General features: G+C 36.0%; 1 protein-coding gene across 11 annotated transcripts in view; it reads right to left on the reverse strand.

Moving 5' to 3' along the window:
* Window positions 1-20,360, reverse strand: part of NFIB (nuclear factor I B) — a 326,941-nt gene that overhangs the window by 20,115 nt on the left and 286,466 nt on the right. For 5 of the 11 annotated variants that reach the window (XM_061630103.1, XM_061630123.1, XM_061630095.1 and 2 more), the window contains 3 exons: window positions 16,805-16,970; window positions 13,454-13,536; window positions 2,723-2,811 (listed from right to left, as the gene is read on the reverse strand). The exons of 1 other annotated variant lie outside the window; for it this stretch is intronic. In XM_061630103.1, the coding sequence (XP_061486087.1) occupies window positions 2,723-2,811; window positions 13,454-13,536; window positions 16,805-16,970 (338 nt within the window). Of the gene's footprint in view, window positions 1-2,722; window positions 2,812-13,453; window positions 13,537-16,804; window positions 16,971-20,360 lie in introns of those variants that run through there. 5 more of the 11 variants (XM_061630113.1, XM_061630117.1, XM_061630120.1 and 2 more) reach the window with 5 other exon arrangements.

The following is a 20,360-nucleotide window of genomic DNA, read 5'->3' on the forward strand; positions in this document are numbered from 1 at the left end:
GGTTTGTTGGAAAGACGCCACATACGCACACTGAATATGCAAAAATACATACACCCCATATAATAGTTTATTGTTAAAACCAGTTGGTCATTGCAGAACACTTTTTAAAAAAAAGTATTGGTTTCCTACAAAATAAAAGCAGTGACACCTAAGTAAGCCCCGCCTAATTGCTTAAAAAAATAGGATTGGAGGGGGAGAGAAATATTTACAACACAAACACAATCCTTTGCTATGTTCACTCAAAGGTCCCATTGATTTACAGCACAATCCTAACAATATCTATTCAAAAGTTATCCCACTGAATTCAATGGGTTTACTCCCAGTATGTAGGATTAGCACTGCAGCTTTCCTCCCAGAAAAGTGAATATAGGGTTCAAGCTTCATATTAGGAAGGTTTTCAAAACAGGCTATGAATTAAACAAATAAACTGCCCTCTTCAACAGCCCAGGAAAATTTAAACTTGTTTGACTCTACGTGATTAGAGAAGTATAACACATTATAATAGCATCATAAGCTGCATGTACACTTTTTAAAAATTTAAATAAATTCAAAAATTATTTAAAAGATAAAATGTATAATATGCTATTTTTGCAAGTAATTTGCAAAACCCTGCATGTACACTTTTATTATAATCATAACTGAAATTGTTTACTGTGCATGCCTATCAGGATCCTGCTGTGATCTTGTTCTAGATTGCCTGCACACACAGAGAAAGGGACTTTTGCTACTGCTGAAAGCAGTTTGTCATATTTTCAGACAAGCAGGAAAATGCATAATTTTTCTGGACTTGCAAAGGGTTCTAGCTATTGACTGGAGGTCAAGAAATCCCTTGTCAATCACAACCCTGACTTCACCTACTGGCTACAAACCTGAAAGGGTGGGGTTAGCCAGCTACAAGCTCATTTAACGGAAGTTGTGGGGGGCAGCAGCTGATGTTCTGGTGTGTATTTCTTGAACCAGACCACTTAGGAACTTAATTTTTTTAAAGTGAAACCTGAGAGTCCAGATATTGGAGTCACTCACCTGGAGACCCAGTGAAGACCCCCAAAATCTGGAGTCTCTGGGCAAAAACTGGAGACCTAGCAACCCTAGTAACAAATACTTCAAGACAGGGTACTGGACTACATGAACCTATGGGCTTCATTCTAGCTCTAAGTTTATATATGAAGCCAACAAACCTCATAGTTCACTGTATTTATACAGAATTGCTGCTTATAAAGAACACTATTAATGGTCAACCAATCAGACAGATTCTAGCCATAGAATATTAGTGACCCCCCCCGTTCCTCAGCTACAGTACTCCTTTTGCTTGCATGTTACTATGCATTCTTCACAGGTATATGAGGGGAATTGACTTTTTAATCACAAAAGGTATGCCCGTAGGGGACTATGCTGTTTCCTTTACATTTAGGCCAAGTTACACATTTCACACAGTCATGTGTAATTTCCCCCTGACATCTCCTCCCCACAAAAAACAGCTAAAGAAGATGCAATCAGGAGGAGAGGAAGGATACTTGGGAAGAACATTGTTCAAAATCACCCTCCATAAAATGCTTCCTACCTATGGGTGATATCCAAATAAGTCATACTCAGGTTACACCCATTGAAATCAATGGATTTAATTTACATGTGTCCATTGATTTCAATGGGTCTACCCTGAGTATGACTAATGTTGTATATCACCCTACATATTTTCCCTCATTGGGAAGAAAAACAGTTTCATCTGGGGGAGGCAATGTGATTTTGAGTGAGAAACCAGCTGCGTCACCCCCACTAGTTCTATGCTTAAGACTGCAGCCTCCTTTTAAACAAACATATTTACAAATATCCATGAATTTATCTGTTCAATTTGGTCTGGTTCTCACATAATGCTAAGCCATGATCTGTTTAAAAAACCATGAGTTAATCATAAATTGTTCTACAGACAATCAAACAAACCATGGCTTGTTTCCCCAAAGTTTGGTTTGCTTTCTAGCGTCTCTTGCCTTTTGTCATTGTAGTATATCGAATGTCTTGGGTAAGGCAGTCAAACAAGCCATGGTTAAGGAAAGGTGCTGAGTTCGCATGTAATGTCAAGCTACAGTTACAACAAACCAAGCCAACAACAAACCACGGTTTCAGATTGTGTTTGGGGCATAGTTAAGCAGCTGGGATGGGTTCACACATGATGCTAAAGCTATGTGTTAATAATCTATAGTTTAATAAGGTCTATGTGTCATAGAAATAGTTTTCAATTACCTGTAAAGTGTAAACATATTTATGAAAGCAAATGCTGGTTAACTGTAGTTTAGTTTATAAGATGTGGCTTCTAGCTTACCTTGGCAAACATATTAATGTTCCAAATTCATATCAATTGTTTCTGTGAGTATTATCCATGCACATTGTCCAAGCTTTAACACTTCCTGTACCAGTCACTTATTATTTTTAAAACCATACAATCTCTTATAAATTTATAAGGCTCTAGGCAAGCCTCAAAATACGCAACTATAAATTTGTTCTCCAATGTTCCACAAACTATATACTTGACAGCAAACATTTGGTATCCCAAGTGCTTAACTGAAAAGGTTCAATTTGCATTTCAGGTAATCTAAAACATGTAATTCAAGAGATGTTACAAATATATTTTGTAGTTAGATTTTGACAAATATATTCCTGGAGGCCACTTAAAACAGATAACGAAGAACCCAAGATAGTTTAGGTTTGGAAATAATTAAAATTTTACCTTTGCCAAGTAATTCCCAATGTATCCTCATTGGCACTGGGGTATAAATGCCTGCCGTTTTGATTCATGGTCCAGTCACAAATCCTCAGCTGTCAATTGAAACCTAGCAGTCAGATATGGATCGAGCAGTACTACAGTTTTTAGTATTTAAATGAATGCATGCAAACTAGCACTTTACATGGCACAAACCTTACATCCCCAAGTAGTAGTAGTAGTAGTGTAAAAACAAAAACAATTTAAAAAATAAAATCTTAACACTTATTGTGCAAAATAAAATCCTACTTTTTCTCACATTAAGAAAATGCTACTTGGGTGTGTTTCTCTATTAATAAAAGCATAAAAGAATAATTGGTATTGAGCAATTAATTATATTATAAACTGAGCTGGAAAAAAAGAAATGTTAATGTTCAATAGTAAAAATTTTAAAAGAAAGAAAATAAAACCACTTAAAATTATTCAATGTACTAGAAAAAAAGGACAAAAAAATCAATATCTTGAAAGCATGCATTTGGTGATACACAGATGACATGCAATTTATAGGAAAGAGAATCCAAAATTACATAATGACCTTATCTTATTGTTCAAGGGTGGAGGCATTTGTAATAGAGGTTGATTAATTTAGTGTTACTGAATATGGCATTGCTTAACATGCAGTGGTAAAATAATCTAATCTGGTTCTAGACGCAAAATAATAGCATTTTAAAGACTTTAAATACAGTGAAGAGCGCACTACATGTAAACTGAAATTCTTCCCAGATCACCAAATCATCAGTATTGCTCTTCACTAATTATTCATGTAACCCTATACAGCCATTTGTTTAGCAGCTGCCCTAGAATGCTAGCAGATTTCCTGAAAAGATGTAATGATTATTTTTATGTTTGAGAAAATAAGTCTCATCTAGCCTTGTGAAGAAAACATAGGAAAAGTGATTTTAATCTCTACTCACTAATACTATAAATGCCTCTAGCATATATATCATGCATCAAATGGCACTTTGAATTAAATAATAATATGATTACTGTGATTCATTTATCTATGCTGTTTTTCCTCCCCTCCCCCAATGGGCAACTTCAAGTGCCTCTAAAATATACGTGTTATAGCTAAAGCAATGACTTTCACAGCAGCTCAATTTATTACACTCCTTTCCTGAAAAACATATATGCTGAGGACAAGATAATATCCCTGTCTTGACCCTGTCTGACTGCTACACTCTTGTACTTCCTGCTGTTGAGTATTCAGAAATGGAAATGTGGACTTTTCTTGACTGTTATTCATTATGTGAAGGACTGAGAACTTTTTTAAAAATAGGAATATGAAATCAACCAGAAGAAAGACATTCCTGCCCAAAATAATTCTCAAGAGTAGCTACAGGGACAGAAATTATGCTTGGAGGAGGGTATGTATCTGTTTTAAAATTTTACAGGCAGTATTTTTCAGGTGAATCTGACCATGATTCAAAGGAGTTGCTGCTGACACATACGTGCTATTTTCTTCCTCATTCCCCTTTTCAAAAAATCTTGCAGTACCTAAACTATACTATGATCTTGAAGGTGCTCAAGTAGCACATTAGTGTGTATGTGGGGCCAAACATGGTGGTGGGGAACACAACAACAGGTTGATTACCCGTACTGCACATCTACCTCTTTCAATTGGTAGCTTCAGCATAGCTATTGCAATGTAGTTTTGATGGTAAGTACCTCCAACTATATTAGTTTTTTTTGTATTTTCATTATAAAAATTGTATCTTCAGTATCTGTGTGCCATCAACCATTAAATTTACTCACACTTAATTCAGACATCACATCAAACCATAGCTTGTGATGCTGAACTGATTGATCAGCAAACCAGAATCAGAAATAGTGGTTTGAATGGGGTTTGTAAGCCATGTGTACACTAATTCTGGTTAAGAATGATGTCTGAATTGAAAAACCATAACTATAGCCCTTGCTGTATTTCTGGAGGAAATTGCATCGAGACTCTAGGGACTGGGGTGCTTACCAAGCAAACAGAAGTAAAAGTAGGTGAGCAACTTGAAATTATGGTTTACTGATAGTTTGGAAGCTCAAGTCATTCTTTGATGTTTACATTACAGTTAGAGAAAACCATGGCTTGGCAAGCTGTCTGAATTGACTGAACTAAACATGTCAAAAGCTTTTATATCAAAACTCAAGAACCCATAAAAATCCTTTAGGTTGATTAAAAAGCATGTGAGTGTCAATCCACTGGCTTTACTAAATAATTTTAGATCCTCTTACCAAAAACTATGATAATCCATTTGTAATAGGACCTGAATGTCTCTGGTAATTTGAAAAAATTGCAGTACTTGCAGTATTGGGCACAAGTAATATATGTTCATACAAACAGTTTTTTAAAATGTGTATTTAAACACATTTCAATAAGAATCCAACCTAAACTCAAGAATATTAAAATTATGCATTCACATATACAGGGACATAATCCAAAGATATGTGTGCAGCAATAAGCTGCCTGCATGCTATTATAAATATATGCACCCAAAGGCACCTAGCCATTCAATATATATCACCATTGTGATCACCATTATGAATAGCCATTGTTCCCTCACTGATAATGACGGAAACAGGGCTGTGATTCTTATTGTGCAATCCTAATCAGAAGTAAATTCCACTCAGTTTAATAGGGCTAATTCCATAGGTAAGTAGGTATAGAACTGCAGCCTCAGTTCCCATCTCCACCAAATAGTAGAGAATACTGACCATCCACTTGACACTGCACATGTGATTCCTAATACAACACTGGGAACTGCACTCACAATCCTAAATTCCAGATGCAATGATCAATCGCATCTCTCTTCTTGGATCAAGACAGGAGCAAATAACACAATTCTATGGCAAAGTTGCAAATGCACATTCTCTTGTAAATGGGTGTAGCTCCAAAGATCAGACCACCCTTATACACATGACTTGTTTGCCATTTAATCAATCTATTAACATTATTAAAATTACACCAGCTCCATTCCTGGATCCACTGAGCAACCTGTATTCATTCCATAAATGTAAATTTACTCATTCACTATTGTTGAACTAGTTCAGAGAAGGAAAGACTGATCCAAATATCATCAACGGAACAGTTTAAGGAAAGTTTCCAAATTCTTGTTAATGGCAACAGGTACTGATTATGAAGACTCTTACCTTGCTTCTGGATTCCTGATACTAAGTGTAATATTCAATGTAACAAGAGTAGACTTGTACTCATACAACAGAATTTCCTCTTCCTCTCCTCCTTCCTGTACAGCCCACACATACCCCAATCAGCTTCAGAAAGTCCCAACCTTCTGGAACAGGTTTTTTGGAGGGATGTGGAAGCTCCATGGAGGAGGAGAGGTAGGAAAAATTCCATCTCATGTTCCAAAATTTCATGTTCTGTTCCACAAACAGGTTGACATTCAATGGTGCCAGATCAAGTTTCTTTCAACAAGATTTTTCCAAGTTCCTTAATTCTTCCACTAAAAAAAAAACTTTTTTTAAAAGAAGGAACAAGCCCCTAAGTATGGCATCATATACTGGCAGTATTTTTAGAATATCTTCAAATCGTTGTTGACTTTTGAAAAAGTTCAGTTTAAGAAACTATGGTGTAGCAAAACTTTTTTCATCTTGAATTTTTCAACTCACAATTTTTAGTGTTTACTCAAATTACAAACCCATTTAATATTATTCTGCCATATTTTAACACAGGTCGAAGATTACTGTTCCTTCCACACCTCTTTAATCAGTAGTTTAAGTAAACATACATATCGAAAAGACAGCAAGTGATATGAGACCTTACTATGCTTTTTGTTGATTGAGGGAAGGCTATAAACATATGCATATTGTCATTGTTTTGACTGAAACTTCCTTTAAATATGTTTCCTTTCTAACAAGAATAAGTGAAATGTGACCTCTTATCCATTTACATTTGTCTCTGACAGTCATGTGACTAGGTTTTACGTCAAACTGTCAATTATGGTAAGAGACACAATACAAACAGCCTAAGCGTCGATAACTTGTTTCCTAAATCTATTAAATCTTTGTATGAGAACCTACTCTAGTGCCCTTACAGTCTTTGCCTGACAATTTAAAGGCCATAAACTGTGTTTGCAGTTATCATTTCGGCTTCATTTTAATATGATTTGAATGGAATCATTTAAACAATAAAAGATGTATCTTGAAGTACAACTTCCTGCTGGAATAGCTGCTGTGAAAGACCAGTCTTGGGCATTAGATTTAAATAAAAGGCATTTGTAGTTTTCTATTTTTAAAATACATCTCACATAGTAGGGTGGTAGATTGTGTGTGTGTGAGAGACAATAAGTCTGTCTAAAACTAATGTTGCGTACACCTATACCCATCCAGAGCTTGGAAAAGTTACTTTTTTGAACTACAACTCCCATCAGCCCAATCCAGTGGCCATTCTGGCTGAGGTTGATGGGAGTTGTAGTTCAAAAAAGTAACTTTTCCAAGCTGTGACCACACCCTGAAAGTCCAATGTGCTAGTAAAATACATACAACGATGTTAAGGAATGCTAGGATATGAAGAATGTAGCAATTGCTTAATTACTGGACCAACTCCAGCTCATGGAAGACTCTAAATATTTTTAATATGATTGATCACTTCTCTTCATTTTTGGATTTCCCCCTTTTTATTTTCTCTTTGTAAAATCTTACTCTGCACAAGAAATTAAACGTTAGCACTCTACATTTTGCTTTAGTGGGAAGATGATTTATTATAAAACATTTAAAAACTGTAATAAATATTAACTTTTATTTCATTTTTGTGATCATACTAGTGAAATATTTTAAAAATCCACCAGTTGATCAGGGTAAATCAGGGGAAAATGTGATTCTAGATTTTTCTGCATAAATTAATAAATATTTGGAATCCTGGCTAAAACTCCAATTGTATGAGTTAGGTACAGAAGAAAGATTCTGTTAATGAGCAAACTTCCACTTCAGATCATTAGAGTTCAGCCCCAATCCCAAAACTATTTTGCAGTGATCTGTCTGCTGTGGAACCTTTATTCTTTGTAAGGATTCTCAGATAGGCTCCATGGCATAATCTTCATTTACATAAGTTGCCAACAATTCCTGCTATCTTTTCGGCGCCTTTTGAGACTTTCCTCTTTCAACAAACCTTTTAAGTTGAGACCTATCCCAGTCTGCGTCTGTGTCAGAATTGTTTAATATGTTTTTAAATAATGTTTTTAACCCCTTTTTAAGGCTGTTTTTTAAAATGTTTTTAATGCTGTTTTGTTTTAATGTATTTTAAGATCTGTTTTTATGATGTTTTAAAGTTTTTTAGTGCTTTGTTTGCCGCCCTGGGCTCCTGCTGGGAGGAAGGGTGGGATACAAATTAATTAATTAATTAATTAAGACCTATTGACCTTAACCACTACCCTAGACAAATTGAAAGTGTACCCTAAAACATCCTTCCCTAACCTTGTGCTCACTAGATGTTGCTGACGTACAGCTATTATCAGTCCTAACCAGCGCAATGTTGGCTGGGGCTGATGGCAGCTGCAGTGCAAAACAGTGGGAGAGGAACAATTTGCCCTAGAACATGTCCCAAACCCTTTCAGCTGTGCAGTGTGGGGAAAGATAGGTGATGGCAGACAAGCTATCTTTTGGACATTATCTGCCATTGCCAATCTTCTCATTATGGAAATCTTTATTATTTATTAATTAAATTTATATCCCACTCTTCCTCCCAGAAGGAGCTCTTTGAAGATTCTGTGGAAGCAAAAACTCCTCAGTACATTACTCCACTATTAACCACATCAAGGTCTGGGGGAGGGGGAATTAAGAACTAGGAATTTATGCTAATATAACAATTGAACTGGAAAAGAGGAAAACAAATTGAAGAGAATGACTCCAGAGTCATCAATTGATTACTATTAAAATTTCCTCTATACAGGCGGGCCCCGCTTATATGGCAGGTTCCATTCCGGACCCCTGCCATAAAGCGGAACCCCATTGAGCATAATAGGGTGGGTCGCGCGAAAATGCCGCAAAATCGGCCTTAAAACGGGGAATGAAAGCTGCCGCATTAGCGGAACGCCGGTAAGCAAAGCGCCGGTAAGCAGGAGCCTACTGTACACAAAATGATTCAAAGAGGTAGTCTATATTATATCCAAACAATAATGATTGTTGTAATGTTTATTACAGTAACAAACATTGGTGTGTCTAGTGTTAAACTGACTTTTAAAAAAGTGCTTAAATGTTTTTAAATTTAAAGGTATATTATGCTATTGTTTCACCATGGAAATTATTCGGCAATTCAAAGTAACTGGGAACCAAAGAGCGACAGAAACGGGAATGATTAGATTTATGATTCTTAATAATAAGTCTGACTTTGTAGCGATCAATATATTAAGTACATGTTTAATAACATGCATTTCATAATATCCTGGTCAGTAAATTAAAATCTATTGGTCATTTTGGTTATGCACATGCTCGTCCAAAGTTATATTTATAATGCTCCCATCAATGGAAACATTCCAGCAATTTTCAGTAATAAATTGTTTTACTGGAAATTCTACCAAACTTATTTTGTGGAGAGACTATTTATAAGGAGAATCATCAGCTATACAAGCAGCCTAAATTTATGGTCATTACTACTATTACTATTTATATAGGCTATGTTATGGTTCTTAAAAAAAGAGCACTCAAGAATAAATGTCAATACCTCTTATAACATAAGAGAATAAATCTCTCCAAAGCTTCCTCCTGTGAAACAGAGAATGTACCTGTGACAATATTGATTTCTAAGGGGTCAAAGTATATTAAAAGGAATGGTGAATGTTTAAAACACCTCTCTGGAACTAAAACCATTGGCTTTGTAATTTAGAATTTCTTTCAACTAATATAAAATGATTGATTGCCTTTATTTCATGTACCCCTTGATTTTTCTTTTCATTCATCATGGTCTACTTTAAACCAAATGCATTTAGGACCTGCCACAAGAAGAGTGGTCTCTTTTAAATTGTTGTAAAGTAATGAAAGGACATAATAAATCAATCTTATTTCTGCCTTACCAGAGCATAACCTTTACTCTATCCAAGTAATTTAGACATTTTTTGTATGTGTTCTCCCCCCCGACAATAAAATTATATACATTATCATTTCTGAGACATTTTAGGAGTCAGTTCAGTATATCAAAAAGGTTGTTGGAAATCCTATTATTAACATGCCTCACAAGCTTATTAACTGTAGTATCTTGCTTCTACAAGGCATCCACCAGTACAATCTATTCCTTAATTAAATATCTTTAAGAACCCAATAATAACTTTGCTGGATTAGGCCAAGGTACTTTTCCTCTTGCATTCTGTTTTTAGCAACAGTCAGCCTAGAAGCTCACAAAGAAGTTATAATATTGATGGCAATCCCTTAAGAGTTTGCCTTTAACCTCTAGTGCTTAGTATACAACCTCTGAACATGGAAGTCATTAACAGATGTTTCCTCCATGCATTTGCTTATTTCTTTTTTTAAAAAAAGTCATTAAGACCATTACCACATCTTGTGGCAAAAAGATGTACATAAAAGCATACATAAACATAAAATTAATTACAGAATGAGAAAATTTAATATTGCAAAATACTTTCCCCACTAAGTTTTAGCACTGCTACTTCTCCTATCCAACTACAGTTACATGAGAATAATAATAAAAAGAAATGGCTTCAAACTCTTGTTTCTATTCAGTGTAGAATGTTTGAATGAGAGAGGAATATTGGCTCATTTCAGATACTTACCCAGTGAGCCATATGTGGTAGTGTGGCTGTGGATCCCACTCCTCCTACATGCACCTAATGTGATGTGAATAGTTTCACACATAAAACTCTGATTTGTACATTTATCCCACCGCAAAAAGGGAAGGCAAGATTGTAAAAATCAGACCATTGGGCATTTGGGATTCCGTATGGCATGTCCACATCACAAGTTATTTTACGTGAACAATGGAAGGGAGAGCTGTGCGTCCAATCCTGCATTATGCAAATAGATTACTGCCTGGGTCAATGGTCTCTAATAGGCCTTTTCTACTCTTAACAAGTTCATACACATTAAAAATTAATATAATAAAAATCTATTAGCACCACCATGCTTCATCCCTGCTGCTTTATGAAATTCTTTAGCTCGTCCCGTCTCTTTACCTTAAAGGAATGTTTTCTGCATGAAAAAGACATTCAGGCATTTATAGCAGTTTCTTAATGTTTTGATACTGGATTATATCCAAATTGTGTGCCTCCACAGATGGAAGACTTCTTTTATCCAACAGAATCTTACATGAGAGGAAAAGGGTATGATATTTTTGCTAATTCCCCTATCCTTCTGCAGCCTCCTGTGAACCTTCACAATCTGCCCCAGAGAGCCAGGAAACATTTAAAACCGAGTGGAAGGTGGCTTGCACGTCTGCAGCACAAAAGGGGAATATGAAAAATCACCTCCTCCCCCATTTCTGTTCATGAAAGCACCTTCCATCAGTGGGGCATAGTTGTATACAGCCCAATATGACCAAAAAAACTCACACACAAACAGACAGAAAGTGTATTAAGCAAGCATGGACTTTGTAATATTAGCACTGTCAATGTACAGAGAGCCAGTGTGGTGTAGTGGTTAGAGTATTGTACTAGGACCTGGGAGACCAGGGTTCAAATCCCCACACAGCCATGAAGCTCACTGGGTGACCTTGGGCCAGTCACTGCCTCTCAGCCTCAGAGGAAGGCAATGGTAAACCCCTCTGAATACCTCTTACCATGAAAACCCTATTCGTAGGGTCGCCATAAGTTGGGATTGACTTGAAGGCAGTCCATGTTGTTGTTGTTGTCAATGTGCAACAATCTTATTTAAATATCACTAAGGAATGTGGAATTGTTTTTTTCTTTCTTAAAAAAGTGAAGGGCGGACCGATCCTAACAAGGGGCTGGGACGGGCTGGAGCCCTGCCATCTTGTGCCAGATAGAGTGGAAGGTGGTGAAGGATGTCTTTCTCTCTCTCTTTTGCTGTGCCATCTCCAGGTCACCCAAATTGGGCCTGTCTCCAAGGAACTGACTTGCTCAGGGTCCAGCAAATCCATAACTGATCCTGCTCTGCTCCCACCCCACACCCATAACATCCTATTTTGGGGCCCTATGCTGCACTCAGTGAAAAGGGACACCAGTGCTCTGTAAGCAGGAACAACAGTGAGATTACAATGTCCACTAAAGTCTAATCCTCGTTTAGGGCCATCATTTATTTATTTATTTATTATTTGATTTATATCCCGCTCTTCCTCCCAGCAGGAGCCCAAGGCAGTGTAGTTCAGTGGTAGAGCATCTGCTTTCCATGCAGAAGGTTCCAGGTTCAATCTCTAGCACCTCCAGAAAGGGCTAGAAGAGATTCCCTGCCTGGAATTCTGGAGAGCCACTGCCAGTCGGTGTAGACAATACTGAGCTAGCTGGACCAATGGTCTGACTTAGTATAGGCAGCTTCCTATGTACCTATGCTCCAAAGATCAGGGGTTTGGACTGCAGCCTAACTAAAAGAAAGACAAAACTTTTTTTGAAATATTGCAATTCCACAGTCACAAGATTTCTCACATTCAGTGTATGACAACAGTCTTTTTGTTCTGTTTTTTAAAAACAAAAGTGCATATTTAAAATAAAGTGATTGCACACTGGCCAAATTATAAGCATAATGCCAAAAACTTTAAATAGTTGATTTAAAACACCTAATCATTATTTGTACTTTTTTTGTCCCATTACAAATGTTTTCAGTAAGGTCTCATTTGTAAAACAACAACAAGAAAACACCAGCCTATAAGCACATCAACTATTTTGAGTAGGTATCACTGAAGACTGCATAAGATACATATAATGCCACTTTGGTCTTGGTGGTTAGGGTGATAACCAGATACAGTTTCCAGATACAGTGCAGTCTAACTGATATCACCATACACACAGAACAAGCATAGGCAAGAAATGGTGATATGAGCCTATGCCTATTAGACTACAGCACTGCAAGTTGTAAAAACAGCCTCATGCATCATCACGAAGCATATTTTAAGTCTGAAGCACTAGAATTTAGTATTCTTCTATGTTTAATTAACAAGATGGAAGTTCTGCACGTCCCTATTTTTTTTATTGATGGTGGATATTTGTTATTAGCCACTATTAATCTCAGTTCTATGTGTTCATTTTGGATGAACAATTTATTTGCATTAAATGTACAGCATTAATGAGATGTGAAATCTAAAATGCTACTTGAAATGTAAATGATGTGAGAAACTGCAACAAACATGTTTGCATCACAGGAAAACAATAAAGCACTTTTAAATGTATTAATCTAGGGATGATGTTCTACAATAGAATTTGATATTCTTTTGGAGCTATAAATTTATAAATGTATACTTTCAAATATCAAATACTGGATAGCTAGAGAATAAAATCTTATTTTGTTTAATTCTAACTAGCATTGATTCGTTACAGAGGCATTCATATTTTATTAAAAAATCTACTTCCAAGTTCTTTAGAAATAATGTAACTGAAAGATTCACTGTGGAAAACCCTTTTCATGTCATACTCTAAGAAGCATCACATAGTTATGTAAATATTGGAGATACAAATAGGTTTTGTATAAATTACTCAGTCTGGTCTAGTTTTAAGGTCAATGGCAGCGTGTATGAAGGGAGTTATTCCAAATCCTTGTCTTTTTATTGTTAATACCTATTTGAAACTTGCCCACCTGTTGCTGGTGTAGAAAGGAAGGGTCTCTTGGACTTAGTCCCACATATCGATTGGCCTGGGATGTGCCTGAGGCTGTGTAGGCTGATTAAGGAAGAACAAAACAGATTGATGAAGATAGAAACCTATCAATTTCTACCTTGTATATTTCAAACATGAGAAATTCAGAGTTATGAAGCATTAATTTGGCTAGGGGATAAAATTATACAACACCTATTGACTTCAATGGAATCTGCATGAAGGTAGGATTACCTTCCTACCAGTGACAATGTTCAACCAGATGCTCATCTTTCTTACAACATTGTAAAGTTAATTCAGCGGAGTCACACTAACAACAGAAAACTTCACACCGTAATCATTTACTACAGTATTAGGATAAGATCTATTCTCAGATTTAGAACATAACTGACTTAAGGCTAATTTTTTTAATGAGTCATGAAAGGTTTTTTTTTTTTTTTAGGAAGAGCAAGGTATTCCTCTTCTTATAGTTAATATAAGCAGCATCTAAACACTGATGTTCTGTACATCAGAACATTGTGGCACCAATATACTACAAGATCTAAATATCTGACCTATGATGTGGAAGCTCCTAAAACATTGGGGTTTTTTTTGCTGTACTCAACCTTTCCACTATAGGTTACCTTTCAAAATGAGAATAGATCAGTAGTGACTAAAACTCATTAACTTCTGATTGTGCATGGTGGCATGTGTAAGTGGCTTTACTCTACTTGCTAGTTTGGAGATATCCCCATTGTACAAATCAGTTTCATAGCAAGACAATCTTAACTTTCCTCTACTAAGCCCATAAACAATGAAAGGATAAAAACACAAAATGATTAATTTAAATAGTATTATATCTCTATTTCTAAAGAAATAACAAATACTTTCTTATCTACTTCCCTTTTAAAGAATTTTCTAAAGAAAAAACCACCTTAAACTTGATTAGATATTTTATATAAAGTAATATTTCTATGAAGTGGAAGTAGAAATTTATGTTATTCCTTATCATTACATCAAAAGCCATCTTTATTGTGAAATGTTTTGTGCAAAGAGATCATGTAAATCAACTTTGGTGTACAGTGATTAGGTTTAAAATATACAACCAGTAACAGATAAGAGCAATTTTGGTGGCACTCAATATCGCCTTTTGGTGGCACTGATCTTTCTGCAAATATTAATTAATTAGAAATAAATTTGAAAGCAACTCTTCAAGAGAATTATAGATCAACTGATCCCAGATACATAAGTGAAATTCCTCCATTATGCATAATATTAAATGTAAGAGGTTTTAATACGGCTTTAAATAGAAGTGATCTAATGTGTCACTTTTCCTGGTTAAATTTTAAGATTAAAGAGCCATCCATTCACTGCAACTGGTACATTTTATAAATATAAAACATCTTGATTACGTAATGCTGGAATATGTGCAATTCTCATGCACAAATGGAATCTATTTATGTGTATTTTTGCTCTTCATTTACAAAGTTAATCTTGCTACAAATGTACAAATCATATCCTTTCTCAAAGACCTTCAGTGGGATCCTCAATGTGTAGGATTCTCTTGAGTCCTTAAACATTATTTAAATTATTAATATTTGGTTAATGCATAACTAGTGCCATATTGTTTGAAAGGGTCATAGGTAAGATATAATGAAAAAACAAATAAGTCAAATCTGAAATTAGTTAGTTTCATTCCATTTTGAGGGATAGAATACTTAATAGATAATTAATTTTTTTTACTGCTGTTCAAAATTTATCCACACTTAGGAAATCAGAAGTCATTATGATACTATTAATTCATTTATTAGCAGATAATGAATTTTGCTTAAATAATTAACACTGTAATCCTATGCATGCCCACTTAAAAGTACGTTCCACTGAGTTCAATTAGATTTACTCCCAGGTACATGTGTACAGGATTGGAGCCTTAGATAATTTCTGCTCTATCTCAGTCTATAATGCTCATTTCATCTGATCACAAAAGTGCTGCAGTCTAGATGGATCTAAATTAACATAAATGTTATTACTATCTTAATGTATGTAGACTGCACCCTAAGTGTTTAAGAGCAAGTGGAATATTAACCTTAAGAATTTTTAGTTTGAAACCAATATCTAGGCACAGAAGTCATTTGGCCCATTACATGATTACAATAATGCTTTTTATACTAAATAAATTAATGAAAGTGTATATGTGTGTGTATATGCAGTTTTAATTGTAGCTGTAATATTTACTCTCAGACTAACATGGAGGTTAACCTAAAACCACAATCTGTTAGAACAGTCACATCGAAGCTGCCAAGATGCACTTCCAGTGAATGAGGATTTCATGTGACAATGCATTGATTGGCCTGTGTGCAAAATTTCCATGCCACCATCACACATTCCTGGTGGCTACTAGTGCTGGAAGCATTTAAACCAACAGGACCAACCTAGATGGTGAGCCACTTAATGATACCACAGTTCAGAAACAGTTTACAGCAGTCTCTATGGGGCTGCTATATTCCATGGAAGCAACTCTAACCATTGACAAATCTATATGTCTATATCTGCAATTCCATTGAAGGCTATAGGATAATATGGATTTGTGCCCAACTAAATTATTGTATGTGCAAAACACCTTCCACGAGTGCAATGGAAATTTCCCCCCCCCCTTCTCCTCCCTCCACACCACCCCCAAATCTGCTCCAGAGTGTTAGGAGAACATCCTGAGCAGCATTAGGGGGCATGCAGTGGGAGGATAAGTTCCACTACGTGCATGGAATTTGTAATGCCTACTCAATTATATAGTTGGATGCAACCCATGGTACTGAACATAGTGAATTAGTAAATGTAAAACCATCCAGGAGTTTTAAACTCTCTTTAAATATAGTTAACCGATATAGATTTTTCAGTACCAACTCTAATGAATTAAAATACTTAAGGTAATTGAGGATCATAGGTCTGATTCAACACGTTTTGGATGAAAGCTCACTTGGGAAGAATCAGCTGTATCTCTTTGCCTTTCTCCCTTTTTGGATTCCAGGTGCTGGCAATTTAAAAAGCTTCCAATCTGAGTATGCTTCTCAATGTCATTAGAATGTCCATCTAAATGAATAATCAAGCTTTCATTCACTCCTGGCAATTGATGTTCAAATCAATTTGCTTTTCCCTCTCAAGTCTGTGATTGCCATGTCACAAATGTCATACAGTAACTTGAGTTATTATAACTGTAGAGTAAAAGTCTTGTCAATGTTCTTTATTATCAACTTTGAGCATCTGCTTGGTCAAATAGCAGGAAAAGGCGCCTTTATTGGCCTTAATTTTAAATGATTTTTGATTCTTTGATGGACATTGTTTCCTAGAAAATACTTACTGGTAGCTGTAGGTGAAGATGCCTCACCTTCAGTGGATGTTGTGATGGGTTTAGTGTCTGTCATGGTCAGGGTCACAGGTCGCACCGCACTGTGATGGGGAGAGGGTGCCAAAACTGGAGTAAAATGGCCAGGCATTTTTCCTACTACTTGACCACTGCTGTTAGGCTACAAAACAAAACCAGAGAATGCCTTGTGAAATAAACACGCAATGCCCAAGAAAGCTATCTTTCTTAGGGTTTTCCAGAACCCCATTGTTGTAGTGTGAGGTCTAAACCTCTTTCTGCATAAAATGGCAGATTTAGTGTTTTGTGGTCTTTCTCATGAAGACAATGTTTCCTAGTGCCTATTTACCTTATAAAGGCCATGATTCTATCTGACCGAAGTGTTGGTGATGTTGTTGTTAATATTGTTTTAAAAAACAGTACAAATGATTTCCATTTTTAAAATAATGTTTCATGCCTAGATAATTCTAAAGTGTTGAAAGGAAAAGGGGTTTACAAAGGATCTTGAGCAGTCACCAAAATGCCTCTGCAACTGTGGATTTGAAATTAAGCTATGCAGACTGTGATTTTAATAATCCCTCATATTTTTTTACTAAGATCATAGCAAGTGATCCTGATTAAATATTAAAGATGATATATGTTTAAATTTGAAACAGCAATAGTAAAATTCTTGGGGTGCTTCCAGACTGTCACTATTTTTGGGTGGAATTCAAATTTACATTGTGCAATTATAATTCAGATTTATTTATTTATTTATTTGTGACAAGGAAAGTGATGGGAAAATGCACTGGAAAATGTGGAATAATACTTGTCCTGAAACAATGTCATCTAGCCTCCCAGCAAACATATCAGAATGAATGCTCATAAAATAGCTAACGTTATCTAACCTCCCTGGAAACAAATCGTGATGAATGCTCAATAAACAGGTCATCTGGAAGCACCCTAGGTTAACTGCATACTAATTCATTAAGCTGAGAAGGAAACTGGTAGATTCATCACTAAAACTGGTCTGATTACCAAGTGCGAATGGTTGGGGGGAAGAATCAACACACTCATTTTGCTACCCCCCAAACAGTTGAAGCAACCAGATATACAACAAACGCATTGCTTCCTTTACCCTTCAACCTCTCCCATTTCTCTGGTAATTTTTTTAAATTTGATTGCTTTAACTATTTACTTTAAACAGTTACCAAAATAAAACTGAAAATGCCTAAAGCTTAGATAGCTCATTGAAAAATCCACTGACTAATCAAGATGCATTCAGGAAGTAGAAAAGTGGATAGAGGTGTCGCAAAGATCAAGAATTGCGTAACATGACTGGACATGACACAGGAAGCAGATACAAGCAAACAATGTAATCCTTCTGATAGAAAGAAGCCATTGCATTAAATCTTAACAAACTTGTGTTACCAGCTAAACGGAGAGATCATTTATAAATAAATGCATACACACACACACGAGTGCACACATAGACAGGATTTCATGCACACAGTTCAGCTGACCTTGTTCTTGAATACAACAGCCTATTTGCAAGTCATATTTAAACTTTCTGCAATCTTTGATGGGCTTATAATAGGAAAAACATCACAGTACATGTTCTGGGTTAAAAAAATCCAAACTTTTTTTCTTGACCTGACTTGCAATCTAAACGTTTTCCCCCACAAAGGACATTTTATTTCACAAATCCAATTTACAAAAAATAATATATTTACAATGTTAAATGCTTACATTAGAAGTTGCAAAAGACGTTAACTTTTTTGCTAAATTTGTTGAGACAAACATGCCATACTATTAGTTAGGAACATAGGAAGATGTCTTATACTGATTCAGACAGTGGTCCATCTAGCTTAGTATTGTCTACACTGACTGGATGTGAACCAGGGACCTTCTGCATGCAAAGCAGATCCTCTACTTTAGCCCAGTGATAATGATCCTTAATTAAGGGTATTAGTTAATATGACTATTTTAGTGATTTTTAAGACTTTAATTAACTATTCCAAAATAGTTGGGGCTATCTAAACTTTTTATAATACTCATAATATTCCTCTGAAATCTTACCTATTCTCCAAGTAAGATTTTGGTAATATGCCAGTAATATAGAGGTAAGATGAAGTGAGATTAGTGACAAGTGTTAATGACAGTGGAGGCTGAAGCCTTAATACTTTTTTATTTTTAATCTCTTTAATTTACTTGTTTTGTGTGTTTCAGATTTTTATTTTATTCTACTTTAAAAAATATCCTACCTTTCAATATAAAAGATTTCTGGGTTCAGATGTGTGCTGTCCAAATATTCAAGTACTGGAGAGCATGCTTGTGCTAAACATTGCTTTAAAATGACACTGGGATATTTTTCACATACATTTACACACACACACACACACACACACACAGAGAGAGAGAGAGAGAGAGAGAGAGAGAGAGAGAGAGAGAGAGAGAGAGACCTTCCTCCCAGAAGGAGCCCAGGACTTCAGTATACATTGCTGATGCATATTGAGCTGGTTCCAGACTGCCTTCCGTGGACAGAAAGACTTTTGATCTATCAGAGAGATCCTACTTTGCTGATTTCCCCTCTCCATGCAATACCATCTCTCACAGGGTCCTGTAAAGTCCCTGAACCCCCCAGAACTGTGTTGAGAGGTTGCCTGCCTGCAAATTCTGGATCTAACCCCCTTGATTGCTATCCATTCAGTAAGAAATATGATATGAAAATACAAAATGAAAAGTATAGCTGAATCAAACATATGCATATTCACAGCTAAATGTAAATGTACTGCTTTCAAGTCGATTCTGACTTATGGCGACCCTATGAATAGGGTTTTCATGATAAGTAGTATTCAGAAGGGGTTTACCATTGCCTTCCTCTGAGGCTGACAGGCAGTGACCGGCCCAAGGTCACCCAGTGAGCTTCATGGTTGTGTGGGGATTTGAATCCTTGTCTCCCAGGTCATAGTCCAATACCTTAACCACTACACCACATTGGCTACTAAGGATTCATCACAATCTGAAAAAATTAAATCACTTATCTTGGAAACATCTCAGGCACTAGTGTCCCCTGGGAATAAATTCATTCCAAAGTTAGTGAGCAGACACTAAGCCACCTCTCTGTGCATGTCTGATTTATGAACTTGGATTCCTGCACTGAGCAGGGGGTTGGACTTGATGGCCTTATAGGCCCCTTCCAACTCTACTATTCTATGATTCTATGATATGGAAAGAGCAATACAAACAGGTTGATGTATATTGATTGCAGAGGTTATGATGAGACACAGAAAATAGGAGTTACTAACGTATGGTGATCCCATGCCTTGTTACAATGGAATATGATTACAATGGAATAATAAGCATACTTTTATTTAGAATATTTGCTACAAACAAACCAGCAACATAAAATATTTGTGTAACAGCATTGTAAACTGACAGCAAACAAAACAATGATAAAAGTGACACTATCCAAGTGTGTAAGACAGGTAAGTCTCCAGTCTTCTTTTCACTGGGTTAGGTTGAATTCACAAACACTGGTGGGAAAATCTAACATGAAGCTACAGACATGGAG

This window comes from Rhineura floridana, chromosome 1 (genome assembly GCF_030035675.1).
Source record: "Rhineura floridana isolate rRhiFlo1 chromosome 1, rRhiFlo1.hap2, whole genome shotgun sequence".
Classification (NCBI taxonomy): domain Eukaryota; kingdom Metazoa; phylum Chordata; class Lepidosauria; order Squamata; family Rhineuridae; genus Rhineura; species Rhineura floridana.